This window comes from Gossypium hirsutum, chromosome A05, assembly GCF_007990345.1.
Source record: "Gossypium hirsutum isolate 1008001.06 chromosome A05, Gossypium_hirsutum_v2.1, whole genome shotgun sequence".
NCBI lineage: Eukaryota > Viridiplantae > Streptophyta > Magnoliopsida > Malvales > Malvaceae > Gossypium > Gossypium hirsutum.
Window position 1 is genome coordinate 1,292,106 of NC_053428.1, and position 18,736 is coordinate 1,310,841.

General features: G+C 36.5%; 1 protein-coding gene across 2 annotated transcripts; it reads right to left on the minus strand.

The window, feature by feature from the left end:
* Positions 1-426: 426 nt before the first annotated feature.
* On the minus strand, positions 427-18,255 carry LOC107907308 (protein TIC236, chloroplastic). 2 transcript variants are annotated; one of them, XM_016834643.2, is made up of 23 exons: positions 15,858-18,255; positions 14,499-14,697; positions 14,341-14,400; positions 13,224-13,328; positions 12,353-12,493; positions 11,249-11,311; positions 10,718-10,948; positions 10,530-10,613; positions 9,947-10,104; positions 9,291-9,810; positions 7,807-7,977; positions 7,626-7,685; positions 7,347-7,469; positions 6,680-6,955; positions 6,234-6,299; positions 6,000-6,131; positions 4,402-5,220; positions 4,005-4,285; positions 3,305-3,561; positions 2,276-2,514; positions 1,974-2,165; positions 1,139-1,411; positions 427-892 (listed from the first exon to the last, which is right to left on the minus strand). In XM_016834643.2, exons 1-23 carry the CDS (start codon positions 17,804-17,806, stop codon positions 746-748), a joined length of 6,546 nt encoding a protein of 2,181 aa, XP_016690132.2. In that variant the 5' UTR covers positions 17,807-18,255; the 3' UTR covers positions 427-745. The 2 variants fall into 2 exon arrangements, with proteins under 2 accessions (XP_016690132.2, XP_040968677.1); XM_041112743.1 differs by having other exon boundaries at positions 14,582-14,697; positions 15,858-16,089.
* Positions 18,256-18,736: the final 481 nt, after the last annotated feature.

Below are 18,736 nucleotides of genomic sequence, written 5' to 3' on the forward strand. Positions count from 1 at the left end.
AGTAGAAAAATAAAAACAAAAAAGAACTGTACTCAAAATAGACAAATTATTTGATTAGTAATTAAAAAATTAGATTAACTGAAATTCGGTAATTTAATTTCCTAAACTCTTTTATAAACAATTTTAAAATTTATTTGATAGAATTTTTCAATACAATTTGTGATCTTTCAAGTTAGATATAAATTTTTTATGACCAACTCGAACTTGACATTACAATCGATATAATATTTTATTTTTTAAAATTTATAATATTTATATTAAATGATATGATTTATTTCAAATACTTCATATGTATATTCAAGTTATTGAGAATTTTACAAAAAAAAAAAGCAAAATAAAAATTTTACTGATTTAAAGTTTACATTTATCAAATAGTACAAATTAAATAGATAAAAATTAATCTGTAATAGAATGGGGGTAGTTACATTTAAAAACGAAATACCATTGATTTTCCACTTGAAGAAACTATGGTATTCTATATTATATATACATCTGTACAAAGATGAAGATAAAACATAAGCAAGTTCATGGATTTTCCCAGCAAAGAATAACTAACAAAAAACCCTACCTTTATTTTGGCCAAAAAAAACCAACCTCTACATTTTAATGACAAACTACTACCCTTTCCTTACACCGCTTTTGTTGTCCTTTCAACCTAGGCAACTTTTACCCATACAGGCCTAGTTTTAGCTGGCCGGTGGCAGATAGCAGGTTTGGCAAAAAAAGAGAGAAGCACGATCATGGGTTAGTCTTGCGAGGTAGCAGAATACTCGAAAAGAAGGCGTTTGGAAGGAGCAGATTGTAGGAGCACACGTAGCCGACTTGTAAGCTGGTAAATCAAGGTCCATTGCATAGCCATCTCTGAGTCTTTCAGCTGCCTAACAATGGAGGCCTAAAAGAGATACAGGGATGGAAATATTAGAAATCAAAATTCAACAATGGTTAATGGCTTTATGTAAACCTATTGAGCCACATCCAAGTGATTAATAAACACAACCAAAGCACCCAAAAGCTGTTCACAATGGTGCTATGGCCACCTTCTTATCCATGCATTGATTCACTTGAAAGAAGGAACAGCTCCTTCAGTAATACTGACTTGTGGGGAAAAGATAATCAAGGATGATGGAATGTTATTTACCTGCAGACGTTTACCAAGCTGGACTTCAACTTCTGTACCGAAGGATATATTACTGGCTAAAGATTTGAGAGGATCAGCCGTAGGATCAACAGAGAGCAGACTAGGGATTTGTGGGGCATACACTAGCCTCCATCTGGCTTGACCAAACTCTCCCTTTCCTTCAATTCTTGGCATCAGTGTCTCAAGTGTTGCAGTAGCAAGCTTTTTAAACGCTAGTTGGCCATCACCTTCCAATATGGACTCAGCCAATTGACTCTCAAATACTCTGGCAGCCTGTGCACAAGGGGAAATTCACAACAAACCGCTATACTGCATGAGATGACCTTTTTTTTTTTAATATATGCATTTGGTAACTGCAAACAAGATGTTTAACTACATTAAAACCTAGACCAAAAGTTTTTCACATATCCAGGCCAACCTTATGCATTCCCTACTACACCGGATGACTACCTTGTTAGACCGATGGAGCACCATTGGCAAAAAGTAAACTATATGATAGATTCAACTTTCTCATTCCGTATCAAGCAAATTTTCACAGCATGGGGAAGAAAGATGTTTCAGTTTCTGAATGGTCTAACTTTATCCTTCCTTAACACACAGGCTAATTCATTGTATAAAGCAAAAACAAGAAATTATTTGATCATCATTTACGAATAATAATTCATTAAATGACACCATAAGAAGCAACGCTGGTACAAGAGGTTTTAACCTAGTTCCTTAGGTTAGAAGTGGGGCAAATGCTTACAGATCAAGTTATAGAAGAAATAGATCATTTCAGGGGACCCAGTGGAAACACAAAAATGATACACTGTCAGAGTATCAGTTATTGTACTACCTCAGTGGTTGAGAGAACATCCTGCTCCACTGAACGTGTTGAGGTCACCAACAACTTGTCCTGCCAATTGCTGGCTCGACTTTGAATCCTGAATTGCCATTCTGATCCAACCAAAGCTAAGTCCAGCATTGGATCTAAACCATACTCAGGTTCAAATTTTGCTAGGTTTAGATGTTCCCGCTTAAGCCTCACCTGCATTTGCAGAAGTCCACATCAACATATAAAAAAAAACCACCAGTCCACCAGGGAAAAAAAATCAGAGAGGAAAGAAATTTAAATATAGAACGCATAAGAGATCTTACTTGAGTTGCAACAAGATTCACATCACCATTCTCAAATGTTAAAATGCCCTTGGGTTTAATCCATTTGGGATGAGCTTGGCCATTCAACTCGAGTTCCCCACTAACAGCAAAGTTTAGAATCAAAGGATAAACTATCCTCAGTTCTGGTCCTAAAACAAGCTTCAAATCACTAAGGCGGACATCAAGACTTGGTTTAATGTTTACTTGTTCCATCTCCTTCTCTACATCAGCTGATTTGGCTGGACAAAACAATAAATGGTTAACTTGGATGATCAGAAACAAATAATACAGACAAATTGACATGCAGCCATAGATAAAAGGCTGTACTTTCAAAGAAATTTAGTAAACATAAACTGGTATATCCTTCATTCCAGGAAATTGATATTATTTCTTATTCTCTTTAACAAAAAAGCTTCACCTCCTCATTAACCACCTAATTTGTGCAGAAAATAAGAACAGAAGCTAAAGATAAGTTTAAGTTCAATAGAATCGAAAAGTAAGACATCCTAGTTTTATAAATGAATAGACCAACACATATACTCATCAGTTAAATGAAATTTCACCCATAAAAAAATTTCTTAAATCACAAAAAATTTTATTTTTCTTTCGTTTCTTGTCGCAATCAAAGTATCCTATCCCTTAAATTTTGGCATCCATTTTTCCTTGAATCTCTTTCAAGTTATCGAAGAACCTAACTGAAGGCAAAGGTCACCATTTTTCTATTCTGATTTAGAGATTTGTTTAACTTAAGACTGATAATCTCACAAGTATTAATGGGTGATAAATGCAACATCAACTAATAGATGCCCAGAGAAGTCTATAAGGAAATGCACTAAATAAGATTATTTTCTAGATTATTCTTTAAGTCTTATCCAGTTCTTGAAAAGGAAACATTTCAAAATCATCTACAGAAAATGTCCAGCATTTTAAAATCATATAAAAGGTAAATTTGATTTGTTGCAGTATCCAATGTGTGCTAGTGAAAACGAGACAGCATCAGAATGAAAATTATCAAACAACGTATACTACCAGAGAGTAGGGGGAGTTTGGTTCTTGAAAAAGCAGGTTCAGAACCGAAAAACCGTGAGACATATCTGGAAGCAACTGCTTGGTTGATTCCAGCACCTGGAAGCCTGGACTGGTTTGATGTCAACCTATTAAAAGGTGCAGGTCCACTACCCTTATCATGGGGCAAATATGCCTCTCCATGGCTCAATTTAATATTCCCTGAGATGTTTGGCTGCAGTATTGAACCAGTAATCTGCAACTGAGTGTCAACCTGCCCACTGAATTCAGCAAGATGTCAGTTCTCCACAATTAACATGTAAAGGAATTAAACAAATGACTGCTAATAAAAACTTTTTTTTCTTTGTGGAGGGGGGAGAGAAGGAGAGTAGGCAAATGCCAGATTATGAGTGACTACGGACTGGTTTGGACTCACAAGAGGAACCAAACCAACCCGGAATAAATTGGTTTGACCTTTTAACTATGGAAATTAAAACATGATAAAGAAAAAGAGTTCATCCCAAAGTTCAGAAAGGCTGCAGCTAAGGGATCTGATCCATTTCAATTCAATCTTTCCTCACTGGTTAAATTGCAAAGAACCAACTAAGAAAATAAATTAATACGAAATTGAACCACTACATAAAATGAGATGAAGATAACTCCACTATTTATATTGAGAGAAAAATGATTGAGCGTGGGACATTCCAAACAAAGATGAATTCACCTCAGAATGTTCTTTGCCCGTACTTCAAGAAATTCACATTTCAAGTCAACTTTATCACCCAGGGATGCCTCACTTGTTCTAAGTGGCAAATTCCCTTTTACAAACAGCTTTCCCCTTCTGCTTACCCTGCTCTCCAACATTGCAATGCATAACTTATTTGATTCCACATTTACAGTGCCACCAATGTTTGTAAGTGGTTTTCTAAGTACTGGTGAATATATAGATGCCCTGTGGAATGATGCAGATCCATCAACCACAGGTTGTTCAACTGTGCCTCTAACCTGGGTATTAAAAGACATAAAAATTTGAAAGTTAATGCTAAACAACTCTTGCCTATTTAAGCAAATTCTTTACCATAAGTACTTAGATAATAAGTAACCTTCTCCAGCCAACTCACCTGAAGCGTGATATCAGCATTGCCGTTAATCCAGTTTGCGTAAGGAGATAATGCTGTCAACAGCATCATGCCCCCATCCTTTATATCAGCATCAATTCTAACTTCTCCTGCATCTAAGATGTTCCAGTTTAAGCCTTTGAGGCTTTCTGCTAACTGAGCATCCCAACCTTCTTCCATTCTCTCTCTAAAGGTTTTCTTCTCATTAGCTTTATCAGTTGACTCCTTATCCCTTTCCTTCAACCAGCCAGGGACCAAGGGTGTCCTGCTTTGTTCTGTTTCAGTTTTTTCTTCCTCAGACATCTGGACAAAAGTAACAGGCACACTTCCCTGTATGTGTACATGACCATTCTGGATGATTGGTTCAAATTTGGCATTAAAAAGAAAACGGCTGTTTGAGGTTAGTGAAGCAACAACTTCAGCTCGCCCAAGATCAGTGCCTCCAACAGTACCATCCAGGAGCCTGATTTGCACATCGCATTCTGGTTTTGCAAGACTTCCTCTGAGGTCTCCTTCCATATATAATATACCTTTAATTCGAGCCAGCAATTGTCGCAAGGAATGAACAGCTTCGGTGGCAGATGATTCAATAATCTGCACTAGAGTAGGAACTAGACTAACTGGAAAATTCAGAACAGCAAAATGGAGATTGGTTTTTGGCCCCAACAAAGTCCCATCAGCATGGATTGTTGCATCATCCTTCTGGATAAAAATTTTCTCAAGGCGCAAACCATCATCATTACTGTATGCACCCACAGCCACAACATGTTGGGTGTTATAGCTTCCCCACTCCCAATCCTCTCCATGAAAGTCAAATTCTGCCTGAAAAATATTTACAACCACCACTATGTCAAAGGAAATATACTGCAAGGTAAAAAGTTACTTGAAATGATAAAATGACAATCTTTTTCTCCCAAAAAAATGCAAATGGAATTAAAGTATATATACAAGCACCCGTATGAACTATGAACTCCAGGGTACAATATGAGAGAAACAGACGGTCCTCGTAGGAGCCTAGATGATAGATCTCCAAAACAGCAGCATAAATTAAAACAATGGACTCCTTAAGAAGGGTCTGGCTCCCCTCCATCATTTTTCTACACATTACTTTTTAGTACAAATTTAATCGCCTTTAAACAAGTATGGCTTCTAGAATTCCTGGGTTCATCACAGACATGTGAATGTTAATGAGCTAGGTTCCATCCAACATGTTCATCTATGTCCACATAACAGTGAACATCAAATTCACAATTCATAAAGATTGGTATAATTCTGAGCTTGACTGTCTGCCAGTTGCTTTGGGAGTGAGTGGCATAACATTAACAAATACACTACCAATGTTCATATTTTATAATTCCTAAGATTGAAATGAAAACAGGCTTTAACTCCAGATTTTAGTGAATGGTAATGAACAAATATAAATTTGCTATAATAAATATATAATAAATACTTTACATATGACCAAACCAATTTCATTATGCACAGCAGCAAGAAATCTCAACCTTTTATACACTGATTTCTGCACCCCCATCAATCACATGAATATTTGACAAACAATAATTTTAAAAGTTTATTCATGTTAAGCCTGTGAAAAATCATACCATTGTGTCTCCGTTGCCTCCACCACTTGCATCAAGAGAACCATGCCATCGACCCTTAAGTTCTGCTAAACCCGGGAGACTTAGGTCTTCAAGAACAACATCATCTGATGCAGTATAATGACCATGAATGACCTAAAAGTTCACAGGGAGGATAGAAGCATAGAAAAGTATAAGAATGAATTTTGGAGTGCTTTGAATGCAGTTCATGTCATAGATCAGGTATTGACCAGGTACCTCAAGTAAGTCTTGAAGACTCTCAGCATACAATCCCGCCGACTGCAAACTTTGAACAAAAAAATCCTGCAGGTAGCATGGAGAAACATGCACAGTCAAAAAGATTTTAACTGAAAGAAAAAGATACTGGAGAGATCTCCATGATTCAAAGAAAACAACTTAAAACAGGAAACTTCAATGTAGAGCATTCCCTCACTCTAGTCATATGATATAGCCCAATAGAACATCAATTTCACAGTAAGAGCATTTCAATACCAAAAACATTTGATTCTCATTTTACATTTTGAAAGAATTTGGCTAGGAAGAAGTGCATACAGTTCATAAGAATAAAATCTCTATCATGCAACTAACAAAATGCTTCCTGAAAATAGTTGTGGTAACTTCTCAGAAGTGGCTATGATGCAATAACAAAATTGAATATAATCTAAATAAATCCAAAAAACAACCTTTGATCTAAACCGAACAGCAGGATCTGTACTTCGAGACAAGAGTCTTGCAAGTGGAAGCATCTCAGCAACCTCAGCTCGAGGAACTTCAAGTCTCATCCTCCACCTTCCCATAGATGATATGACACTACCAAGGTGGCCAGTCATTGCTCTTTCAAGCAAACCACCCCTTCCCTTTTCAGAAAGATTTCTATCACGGCTGCCAGGCAACACATATTCACCTTGAAGCTCATAACGGCTGCTAATTTGTTCTAGAACAGTTTTTTCAAGTGTGATCTGCAAAGTTCGTGTCAACCAGTATCATCAGTCACATTATTTGCAGTGTCCATATATCACAACACAAGAGACTACGCATGAAGCTTAACAATTTGCAGTAAGAGTGTTTCAATATCGAACCAAATTGAAGTAACAACTCAGCAATTGCTAAATATGAGTAACAGATTTTCCAAAAGAGAGACCAGTAAGATAAATAACCAACACTTTTTTATATATTACAGCTCAGTCCAGTCGAATCAAATAAATTTTATTTACCCAATCTAAAAAAGTACTAATAGAAATCAGAACAAGGTTGGAGCACGTGCTTTAAAGTTTAGAGGAGAAGTTTTAGACATGCGAGATCACCCTAGTAACAAGAAAAAAAATGCACATATGAAGCTACTATACTTACAACATCACCGCTCCATCTAGCAGCCACATCTAGGGCTTCACCAAGCAGACCACTGAATTTAGGCCGAAGCACAGATAAAATACCATGACCTCTTCTTTTCAGGAAATTAAGCTGTATTTCTGCCTGAAAGTGAAAGCAAAGTGCAATCAACAACCAGATTCAGGTAAAAGAATAATTGATATATTAGCGGCGGTCATTATCAAACTCCAAAAACATCCCAGCTAGCTTGACTCAGAACACGTTTAACTCAATTCTAAACAAGGTCACATGAAAACTTACCCGCTGTATTGTTCCACGAAGTGAAGCAAGCTCTAGTTCATCAAGTGGCAAGTGGCGTATCTGCAAACAACATACACAAGGGCATCAAAGTTTCAACTTCACTGGACCTTTTGTTTTCTTATAAAGAAAGCTTGATAAGACTAATGCTAACAAACTAAACCAATAAAAGATCTGAATATACCTCCAACGTAGCAGAATGCAGCGGGCGTAAACAAATATTAGCTTTTAGTTGCCCCTTTTGAAGAGAAAAAGAGAATAATTTTCCATTTTGCAAGTTCTCCTCAGAGCCAGGTTGTAGAGGCTGCACAACCTCAACTGCAAGACTTTCATCTGGCCTACCTGTGGCATCTAACTGCACAACCAGGGAGAACAAACATTTTGTTATAAGTAACCAAGCAAAAAGAATGGAAAATAGATATACTTGTATAGTGTAAGAATATTCTCTGAACCTCTACCACATATATTATATTTGACAATGAAATAATTGACTCTGAAGGGAACATTAACTTGTATTTTATTCAGCCAATATAAACAGGACTTCATGGGGGAAATAAGGGCTCTCAATGATATAGCATATAGTACTATATATTTGACACAACTCTGTGATGCCTTCTTATCTTTTCAGAAATTAGATCATACAATATGAAAGACCTAAAGAATTACAACATGGTAGACAAGCATGGGATAGATGTATCAAACTGATATTAGATTCAATGAAAACAGGTAATAACTACTTATCACAAAAAGATAGCAATGCATAGTACAAAAAGGGGGGAAAGAAAAAGGGAAGAATGAGTGAAGTAGTAAAATAACAAAAAAATTAAGTTACCTACGAGTGTTAAGAATGACTAAAGACTGCAGCCAATCAGACCCACGCAGAAATTTTTCATCATTTTCAGATGACATTCAGATGACATATAAGGATGAAGAATTACATTCAGTGATATGTAAGAAGTTACTACCAAACCAACAGCAGACAGAACCAAGCTACCAAAACATCTTTAAGAGAAGGCAAGCAGGGGACCAATTACATTTATCAGATAATACTATGGTATGTAAGTTTCCAGAGACATTTTCAACACTAACAACTCTTGAACCCAACATGTTATAAGGATGAAAACGAGGCAACAATTTCAACATTGTTTTATCCCGGTTTGAGTCTATAAGTTTTCCTGCTTCAGAACTGGAGAATAATGAGAAAAAAAGCTAGCAAACTTCTTCACCACCATCAGCTTACATTCACTGATGCATAAGTCACTTCCAATTCCACAGTAGACACAAGGAAGCTACCAAAAACAACTTTAAAAAGGGAGGCAATAGACCAGTTACATATCAGATATTCCTATAATATATAAGTTTTAAGAAATATTATCAATACTGAACTCTTGAATGTAACACGCTATAAGTGCTTAAGCCTTCCTCACTATCTCAGCTATAAGGGCCACACTAGGCCATCACCTATTTAGGTCCTCCCCTTGACACTATTAAGGAACAAAAAAATTTCGTAACTCTAACATACTAAAGTTTTAAGTTCCTCATATTTGGCAGTATATTGTTGGGCCTCTCAATATGTACACAGGAAATTTTTAGAAGTCTAACAGGACTCAACACAAATGCAACAAAAGCTTTAGTATGTTACTTAAGCAGAAAGTTCATAGCCAGTACCTTGATAGAGTCTCGAGATATGCTCAACTGCCCAACCAACTGAGGTGCCAGCATTAACTGATTCAGTCTGAGACCCGAGACTGACAAATCACCAACAAGACTCTGTTTGCTTCTGTTATCCATCACTTTCTCAGGTTGCCCGTCAGGGCAAAAATCTTGCTCACTGCTAATAGAAGGCTTCACAACCTTCCCGTGAAATTTTATTTTTCCAGTTGCTTTCAAGTGTGTAGGCCTTGGAGTATCAAAAGTATAAGAAGAGACCAGATTGAAAAACTCAAAACCACGCATACGCAAGTCCAGCTCCACTCCTTCAACAATAAATGGCACAGCAATCTTCTCACTGAACTTTTTTCTGTTCAGCCAGTATTCCTCAGGGTACGAAGTTTGAACTTTTGTGAACAAATCAAAAGCAACAGACGAAGAATTAACAGTAATACAGTCAGGTGAAATCATTATATCTCCCCGAGCATCACTTAATGACCCTTCAGCTTTTGGTGCAGTCCACTTGATATCGAACCTCCTATGTTCAAAAGGATTGTGAATAAACCAACTTAAAGCATAAGCAACATCAAAGAGGAAACAAAAAGAATATTAAGAAATAAAACTAACTGTCCTCATCAATGAACTCAAATAAAGGAGGAAAGTTGTCAGCTTACGGTTTCAAAAGTGATCCAGAAAGTTTTGTCTCTCCACTTAAATCTCCTAATTTGAGTGGCATAAGATGAACATCACCTGGCATGTATCGTAGCATAATCTTATCGACAAACAAATTTCCTGAGAAATTTACATCCACTGCTGTATCATCTTCCTCACCCTGTGGAATTTAAGAATGGTACATCAGAAACAATTTTTCAGTATACTAATGTATTTATATTTCCACTTTCCCATCTAATTGTCCGGAACACTAAAGCTAAAATAATAAAAATTGCTGACCCATCCAGACAAAACAAATTACAGACAACTGCATTAGAAGAAGCATAAGTAAATAGCAGTCATTATAGCAAAGACCAACAATGAGGAGAATTGGAAAAGCAATCACGGAAGTCCAGACACTAAGTGCTTCAATATATAAAATTGCCAGCCAAGTTCTGTGATTGGATCAAGACAAAAGGAATGCAGCAGATTGAAGATGCTTCAACATGACAGTTAAAGAAAGTGATTAAATTGGATTAATCCAATGATAATCAAGTGTTCTCTTAGCCTAGCTAATTGGGCAAGAAAAGAAAATTGCTAAAATACCTCTGGACAAATCCATGCATTTCCTGCCCCTCGAATCTCCCCACCATCCACAAGACTCGCTCTAATGCCATACAAGTCAGCAACCTGTCAAATATGTCAGGAAATTTAGAGAAAAAAAGCTGAGCACTGCACTGGCACAAAGAGAAGTTCATCTTAAAACACAAGATTTACAGTTTAAAACAACATACACAGTTATCAGTGTTAAAGGTAAAATTAGCAGACAGATATGATAGTGGAATACGGTCAAATGCTGCCACTGCACCAGCCTCCTTGTTTTTCAACATTGCTTCAGACGCAGACGATGAAGGGACATCAAAAACAGAGTAAGATATCTTTCTAGACACCATTCCACTCCCCACAAAAATAGGAGCAGTCAGTGGACCTTGACAGTTGAACACAGCCGTCACAGAACCAGCCAACTGCAATCAGGAAAGAAAGCAGATATGGTAAATTGAGAGATAATGATAACCATATTACTAAACTGCTCAAGAAGTCAAACGGTATAGAAATGGACCTAGAGTGTAGGAGAAATTAAAGTATCCTGCACTAATTACATCTAATTAAAGAGGAAAATAGTGATGATGACAATGATCATAATCACAATAATAAAAATTGAGAAATCACTTGATAAGAATGGAAAGTCCTGCAAAACAAGTAATCCTAAATAACTAACAATGGTAGCAGTCACAGAAAAGTAAAAATGATGATAACAAGCATACCGGAAACAACAAAGGCTTCATTTTGAAAGTTTTCATCAGAGCATTTACTTCCACGCATGGAACCTAGAAAGAAAGTAATGGTGACGCATTTAGAAAACTTGGGAAGAATAATGCCTCAAGTTGTCGCAAACAAAAAAGGACCAAAGCAAAGTTGCCACTTTAAGCTCAAGTAGACTACATTAGATAGTAATGACTTTATTCTTCATGATAAGTTATGACGTGAATATCATGAATCCATGGTGCATGTTACAAACACATTCCTTCAAATTTAAACAATAATCCAGGAGTTCCATAATTAGACGCAGAGTTAGAGAGTCCATAATGATGCAAAATAGATTGACATAAGCTGCTTTGACAGCATCTTTGAAGTGATTATCAAAGGTACAAGTCATCTTCAAATGTGAAACCAACTTCAAACGTTCTTTTTTAAATATATCACTAAAGTTGGTTGTTATAAGAGAAGGTAACATCGCTACCACAGAAGATCAATTTTATATTAAACATGAGGATCATGTCAAACATCATACATAAATCAATCAGCAATAGAAGATTGACCAACCTAAATAAAACACTGCAACAATCCCACAACTTAATTGACATGTGGCCATGGCAAAGCACCACTAGAACTCCCCACTAGCATGCAGGCACCATATTAACTACTGAAACAAATAGAACAAGCCTACTTCTTTGACAACAAAGAGTAAATATGATATAGATGGCAAAAAGGATAGGCAACAAACAGCTTGGGCACTTGAAACAAATTCAGAAGTGAAGACCCCAACCTAAATAAAGGTCCTGAACACACCTCAAACTTGACTTATATGGATAATTATTACTTAAAAAACCGTATGTTCAAGCACAAAGAAATAACTTGACCTGCAATCAAACTAAAGGATTATCCCCTTTCCAATTACATGACAGAGGTCCAATAGTTCAACTGCATAAAGGTTGAAATCCAGATTCATTTTAGCACATATATTATATCAACATCACTTTTAGTCTGAACAAAAAATATGAGTTCTTTCAGTTTAATAACACAGTTCACAGAAACAAAGTCCTCAAAACACTGAATAAAGCCTGGCCAGAATATATGCAAGGGCACACCTGACACATCAGATGGAACTCGCCTTCCTCGGGATGGATGCCAAAATCTCCAGAAGCTTCTAAAGGAACACTTCCAAAACAGCCACTTGTATTATGCAGGAATATTCGCTGACCCCTGAAACATAAACTTGCCGAAATGTCCTGTAAAAGAAAAAATATATCATCATGAAAACCAGCCACTTCTTTGCTTGATCAATTCTTAGGTGCAAAATTCAAGTTCTTTTTGCAATAGAAAACCATCTTTGTTAGAAGTTTTGACCACAATCACTGCAAGAAAAACCATTCAACTAGCTGTACTTCACCCACTTCCAGTTCTAAGACAGCAGAAGAGAAACAGGAAAGATAAAGAAAACCATATCCGAACAACACCACCAAGACCAAAAAAGTCTGGAGCGTAGCAGTAAGCACCTAAAAACAACTAAAGCATTCTAGAGTACCTCCACATAACATCAGAACAGACAAAAAAACACTCATACATCAGGCACATGGGAACCGTAAAAACAGAGAAAAGTAACAAACATGCAACAAAATCTATAAAATTGACTTTCAGATACCGAACCAGCAACCAAGAAAAAAATAATGTTTTCTCTAGTGGTAATTTGAATTGGATGTCCTAGTGCCACATATCAAAAACTCATCATGCATCATATGGGCATAAAGTATATAGAGCATAGTAAATTAAAAACCATGCAACAACATACGCAAAAATGAGTTTTATATCTTGGACCTGCTGCCCAGGAACATATACAAATAATTGTTTTGCAGTATTAGCTACAACTAGATACCGCTAAGTTCATTGGTACTCTACAAGAATATCTGAATTGATATAGAAGCAGGTAAGTGGTATGAAGAAGATGAAACAAGGCCATACAGAAAAGCATGATGGAGCGTCATATATTTGAAAGGCCAACCCTGTCACATCAAGCTGTCCATGAAGACTAGGAAATGTATCCCCTCCTGACATGCACAAGTGAACCTGCAATTACAAAGTTGACCAGGATATATATCAATCAATCATTACTTCTACATTGTAATTACAATATTCAATTCTCTTTCAATCCATGGCAGAATACAGTCCTCAACAAAATCGACCAGTATATAGATATCAACCAATAAGATGAGTATAAGATTGGGGAGATAACAATATGGTTCAATTCAGTTCAGGGAAGAGAGAAATATCAGTTGATGGGCAGTATACTGAGTTTCAGAAATCAAACTGCATTCTCTTGAAAATGAACAAATCTGAATTAAATTCTAAAAACTAAAGATATTTAAAAAATTTACTATTATTTTAATAAATTTACATATTTAAATATAATTAATTATATAAAAATTGTGTTTGGCTCATCCCTAGCTCTACAGAAAAACAGTAAAAAAACTTGGTAGTAACTTTACCAATTATTAAGGCAGGAAACAGAAGCTCTAAGGCTTAAAACAGTATTATCAGATACCCTGGTGACAATTCATAAAACTTGTTCTTCCAAAGACAGGGTGGGATGGACTCAGATCATACTGCTAAACTCATAAATATCATCCATTCTATGAGGCAAGAGTTGTCTGGTCTGGATGTAGAGTGCTGGACTCTTAATGGTCAGGTTCAATCCCTCACGACCTCAATATTGAAAAGACAAAAACCATTTTCATAAGCTAATGTCAGTGTTATGACACTATTACATCTGCCCCATCCTTCATCTTCCATGCTATTGAAAGTATAACATAGAAGCTGTTCAGCAACTTCTATGAAGCCAACAATGAAATTTAAGTACACAAAAGTCAATAGCAAAAGGGAGCAAAAGAAATTATAAACATCAAATTGGTATGCTAACAAAAAAAAGAAAAGCAACTTCAAACATGGTAGCACAACGCATATAAAATGAAGTGGTTAACCATATTCCATTCAATAGATCACGACATTAAATGTATCTTCATAAAATACCATAAACCACACCAAAAAAAAAGGGAAAAATAAAGTGAAGTCAGAAAAGCACCTCACCCGTGGCTCTTCCTTTGAGCCATGTGATTGGAATTTCTAAAATTCTTTCAAAGAGCTGTATGAAAAGACAAACAGGAAAAACATATATATCAAGTTCATGCTGAACCAAATGCAGACTGAGAAGTTAATCATCACATTATGTTTCTACCTTACCGGAACAAACAGGTTGGAAATATTTAAATTTGCATGCCATTTCTGATCTAAAATATTAACAAAAACATCGGTAGACAACCAACCACCGTCTTCGGATGCCAAATCTGATCTCCAAGTTTTACAGTTACCGCTGAGTTGCACGTGAACGTAACCATAATGATTTTGGAACTTCACATATCCATTGACATTCTCCATCTCTCTACAAACAATATAAAACATTTTAAAAGATAGAAATAACGGAGAGCATCTCAAGTTTTAAAAACTCTCTCTTGACACTGTAAATGCATCAATAGACGAAAGGATGATTGACTAAGTGTATATGGATTATTTCAAGGATTGTACTATAAGAGTGAATTTCCGACTTCGAAATGTGTCAAATATTCTCTCTGGCTAACCAAGAGAATGAATTCAGGAAATTTCTTCATTGTGTTTGGGAAGCCAAAAGTGCTTTTCCACCACACCTGACTTTTGGGGTCAAAACTGCAGTGGATAAATGTTTTTCCACCCAAACACAAAAGCTAGGATTTAGGTACTTTTGGCTTTTGCGTTTGGAAGCAAAAATTATCAAAATACCCTTATTTATATTAACTATTTAAAAGTATATAAAAAATTAGATTAATTTATATTTTATGTATCATTATATTAAATTATTTAAATATTTCATGTATCATTCTATTAAATTATTTAAATATCATTTACCATTCCATTAAATTATTTAAATATTATATAACTTAAACTAAATTTTAACTTTCCACTATCATGTCCAAAAAGGACATTTTAACCTTCAACCACAATTTTTGGCAGCAATGGAGAACACTAAAAATTAACAAACCACACTTCCACAACACTTTTCTACCACACTTTTCAAAAGCATTTTTCAACCGCAACAGCAATGTAGAACTAGCCCTGACTCTTCCACTTTGATGACAAATTTTCTATGGCTAACCAACTACATGCTTTAAATTGAGCCACAAGAAGCCAAATTTCCAAATGTAGCTAAACTAATTAAGCGCCTGTGAACGAGAAAGCAAGAAAAGAGCAAAGCTCTCTGGCCTATAGATGAATCATGTCTTTCCCCATCCACGGATGATAGGCAACACCATAAACATAAATTTAGTTGTTTGTTCTTCTTCTCTAATTTGTTCTCTTCTCAAAATCAATTATCCAGTGAAAACCATATGAGGTTCTTTTCTATACTAGCATTCCACAATGGATTAAGAGTCAAAAGGTTTATGGAATTCCTTTAATGACTGAAAAGTTGAATTGCTGGTCCAAGGTACATAAGTAAGAAATCATTAAAATATATGAAAATAAAAAATGTATAGGCATGAAGCAAAAGGGTAGGAGAGGAGTTTGCACCTGGGCTCTCTGTCACCATATGCTAGCAGCATCAATGTTCCACCATTGAAATGGACAGAATCCACAGTAACTGGAAGCGTCCTCCCAATGCCCTCAGTTTGCATCACATCTACCCCATCAACAAGCTCTGCAACAATATCTTCAATCTTTGGAGCCACAACAAATTTAAGCTTTTGAAAGGATCCATATACAAAATTAGAAACCTGCTTCCTCATGTTATCAGGAAACAATGGCAATCTAAAATTCAAGCCTAATGGCCAAAATGTGACCGAATGGTATGGTAAAGGAGTGGGGTCAGACTTAATGGAAGTAGAAGGAGATGCGTGACTCCTTTCACTCTCGGATGCATTCTCATCCATATTCCTATTTACAACATTATAAAATAAATCCCCACCACCTACTTTAGAACCCATGGTTTTAGCATCTCCAGCAGTATTTCCATCATATGGAAAATTTTCGCAAACTTTTGTAAATCCACTAAGTCTTTCAACCGTCATAAGAAATGGATCACGTAAGAAGTTGAGATTTCCAAAAGTGACATTATTGTTAGTACATCGGTTTTCTGTCTTTTCACATTGTTCTCCATACAGGTTATAACTAAGAAAACTTCCCTCAGCAGTACTAATGTCAACAGAAGTTCCAGCACCAGAATCATCCCCATTTTTCACCAAGAGGGTATTAAGAATTGATAAATCATAACTTCCAGATGCCTCTGAATAATCACCAGAATCCTTTAGGGATAAACCCAGGAAATATGCAAGCGCTGCGGATGCACTACGTTCAAGGATACGTCTCTTGGCAGCAACACCAGCAGAAGAAGTATCACTCCTATTAAACTTTCTCTTAAGTTGGCTCCTTTTAGGCCCTTTTATAACTTTTGGCCACAATATAAGCCCCGAACCTGGGATCTTTACACCAAATGATTTCTCCAATTCTGCATGATTTGTGTCATAATCAACACTGGTGTCCACACAATGATGATCCCTCCAATGCATCTTCTCATCCATGCATGAAAATGACTTGAAGCTTGTAATTTCGGCTGAAGGCCCAATCTCTTTAACTGTGTCATCTTTTGATTGATCTGAACCCCTCTCAGAAACAATGTATCCCATCTCTGCTGCTTTCCTAGCATCATAATCCCTCTCTCTATCCCAGCGAGAAGCAGCTTCCTCTCTGGCAATCCTCCTGCTTTTGGTACGATAATCAATCCCTTCCTCTGTAGATAAATGCTTCTTTAGACTATCTTCAGAAATGGGTATCCCCAGCCAAGTAAAATCCTTCTTTTGAGCAATCAACACACTTGGATGTGACAACACTGCATCTATTACAATCTTGCCTCTCCTCAAACTTGCAAAAGGCCGAACACGAATTTTCATACTGGGAACCTCACCACAAGAGAACTCTTCACTGTGAGGCCCAATAGAGCAAGCTTCCAACGTGATACTTAATGGAGAAACTCCCCTAACCTTACCAACATCAATCTCTCGTTGAATATATTCACTAAGCACAGAACAAACTGAAGGCAAAAGCTTAGCTTCCACAAAACTTTTAGCTTTCTTCTGTCCATACCAAACCAATAAACAAACACCAGACATAACAGCAGCCAAAACTGAGCATCTAACCAACAGTAACCCCTCTTTCCACGATGGAGACAAGGAACTCACTAGAGCCTTACTCCCAGTAAAAGGCTCCTTAAAACCGTTGGCGACGAACCCATTTCTCAACCCAATAGTTTTCCTAAACAACTCAATGTTTTTCCCACAAAAATGGGAAAACCTGATTGCTCGCGTGATCCAATCATTCTGCTTCTCGGCGGATACACGCTTACGTATTACTCTTCTAAAGAGCTTCCCTCTATCAAAAACGATACAATCTCCATTGCTTCTTCTACCATTTAAACAACTACCAAGTGGTGTCCCGAGAAACGGGGAATTAAGTTTGAGGCTCATTCTCTTCCTCTTCAACTCATAAACTTATTTGCGTTGGGAACCAAGAACCTCCTTGCTCTTAGTCCCCTTCCAATTTAAAGTATCTTAAGCTTTGCAAACATTACATAATAACCCCATAATTTGCAAATTAAACAAATCCACAAAGTTGTTTTCTAACTGCATATTTTACCCAGAAAATTTAAAAGGTCTTTTAGATCGAGAAAAGAAAAAAACCTGGAAAAATAATAGCATAAAAGCTTGGGAGTGCTAGTGACTTCGCTGTTCCTAATTCTTTATTTGAATCTTTTTTTTATCTTTTTAGATAAATAAATAGAAAGGGAAAGGCAATGTAAATGGGCGCTCGTCTGGGTTTGCCTCCAATTTCCGAATTTGAGGGTTCTTTTTCATATGTGGAGGGGTTGGAGGAGAAAACGAAGGGAGAAAAATTTGTCCGCGAAGATGCGACAATGTATATATACGACAAGCTCTCAGTCAAACTCAATAAATCAACGAGAATCGGACGGCATAAATTTAAATAATTCTATTTTTTTATTTTCATTTATTCAGTTAATTAAATTTAAATCAACGAGATTGTTGCTGCCCGTTGTGTGAACCCGGCCCAGAAAAAAGCTTGATAGAGAGCTTTTCCGCAGATGGAAAACCCCACTATATGTTTAAAGACCCGGTAACTAGACATTGTCCTTGGGCTTTAAACTGTTCCTATGAATTATGCACAGATAACAGATTGACCGCTTGGGTGGACAGCATGGACATGACTGCATCAAAACCAGGAAAAAAGAATAAAAATTCAACTCAAGACGAGTTTTACAAAAGGTGGATTGATGGAGATCCAAATATTGGACCACTTGGAGAGGATAACGGTAAATATGTTTACCTTGTTGATTATTCATCTCACAAGCCTTTGCCAAATATACAGGTTCCACCTGAACC

Coding starts and splice junctions, on each gene's coding strand:
- LOC107907308 (XM_016834643.2), bottom strand. CDS start 17,806: ATGAGCCTCAAACTTAATTCCCCGTTTCTCGGGACACCACTTGGTAGT. Junction 10,105..10,529: donor ATGCATGGATTTGTCCAGAG/GTATTTTAGCAA, acceptor TAAATTCCACAG/GGTGAGGAAGATGATACAGC. Junction 1,412..1,973: donor ATGTTCTCTCAACCACTGAG/GTAGTACAATAA, acceptor CCTTGTGCACAG/GCTGCCAGAGTATTTGAGAG.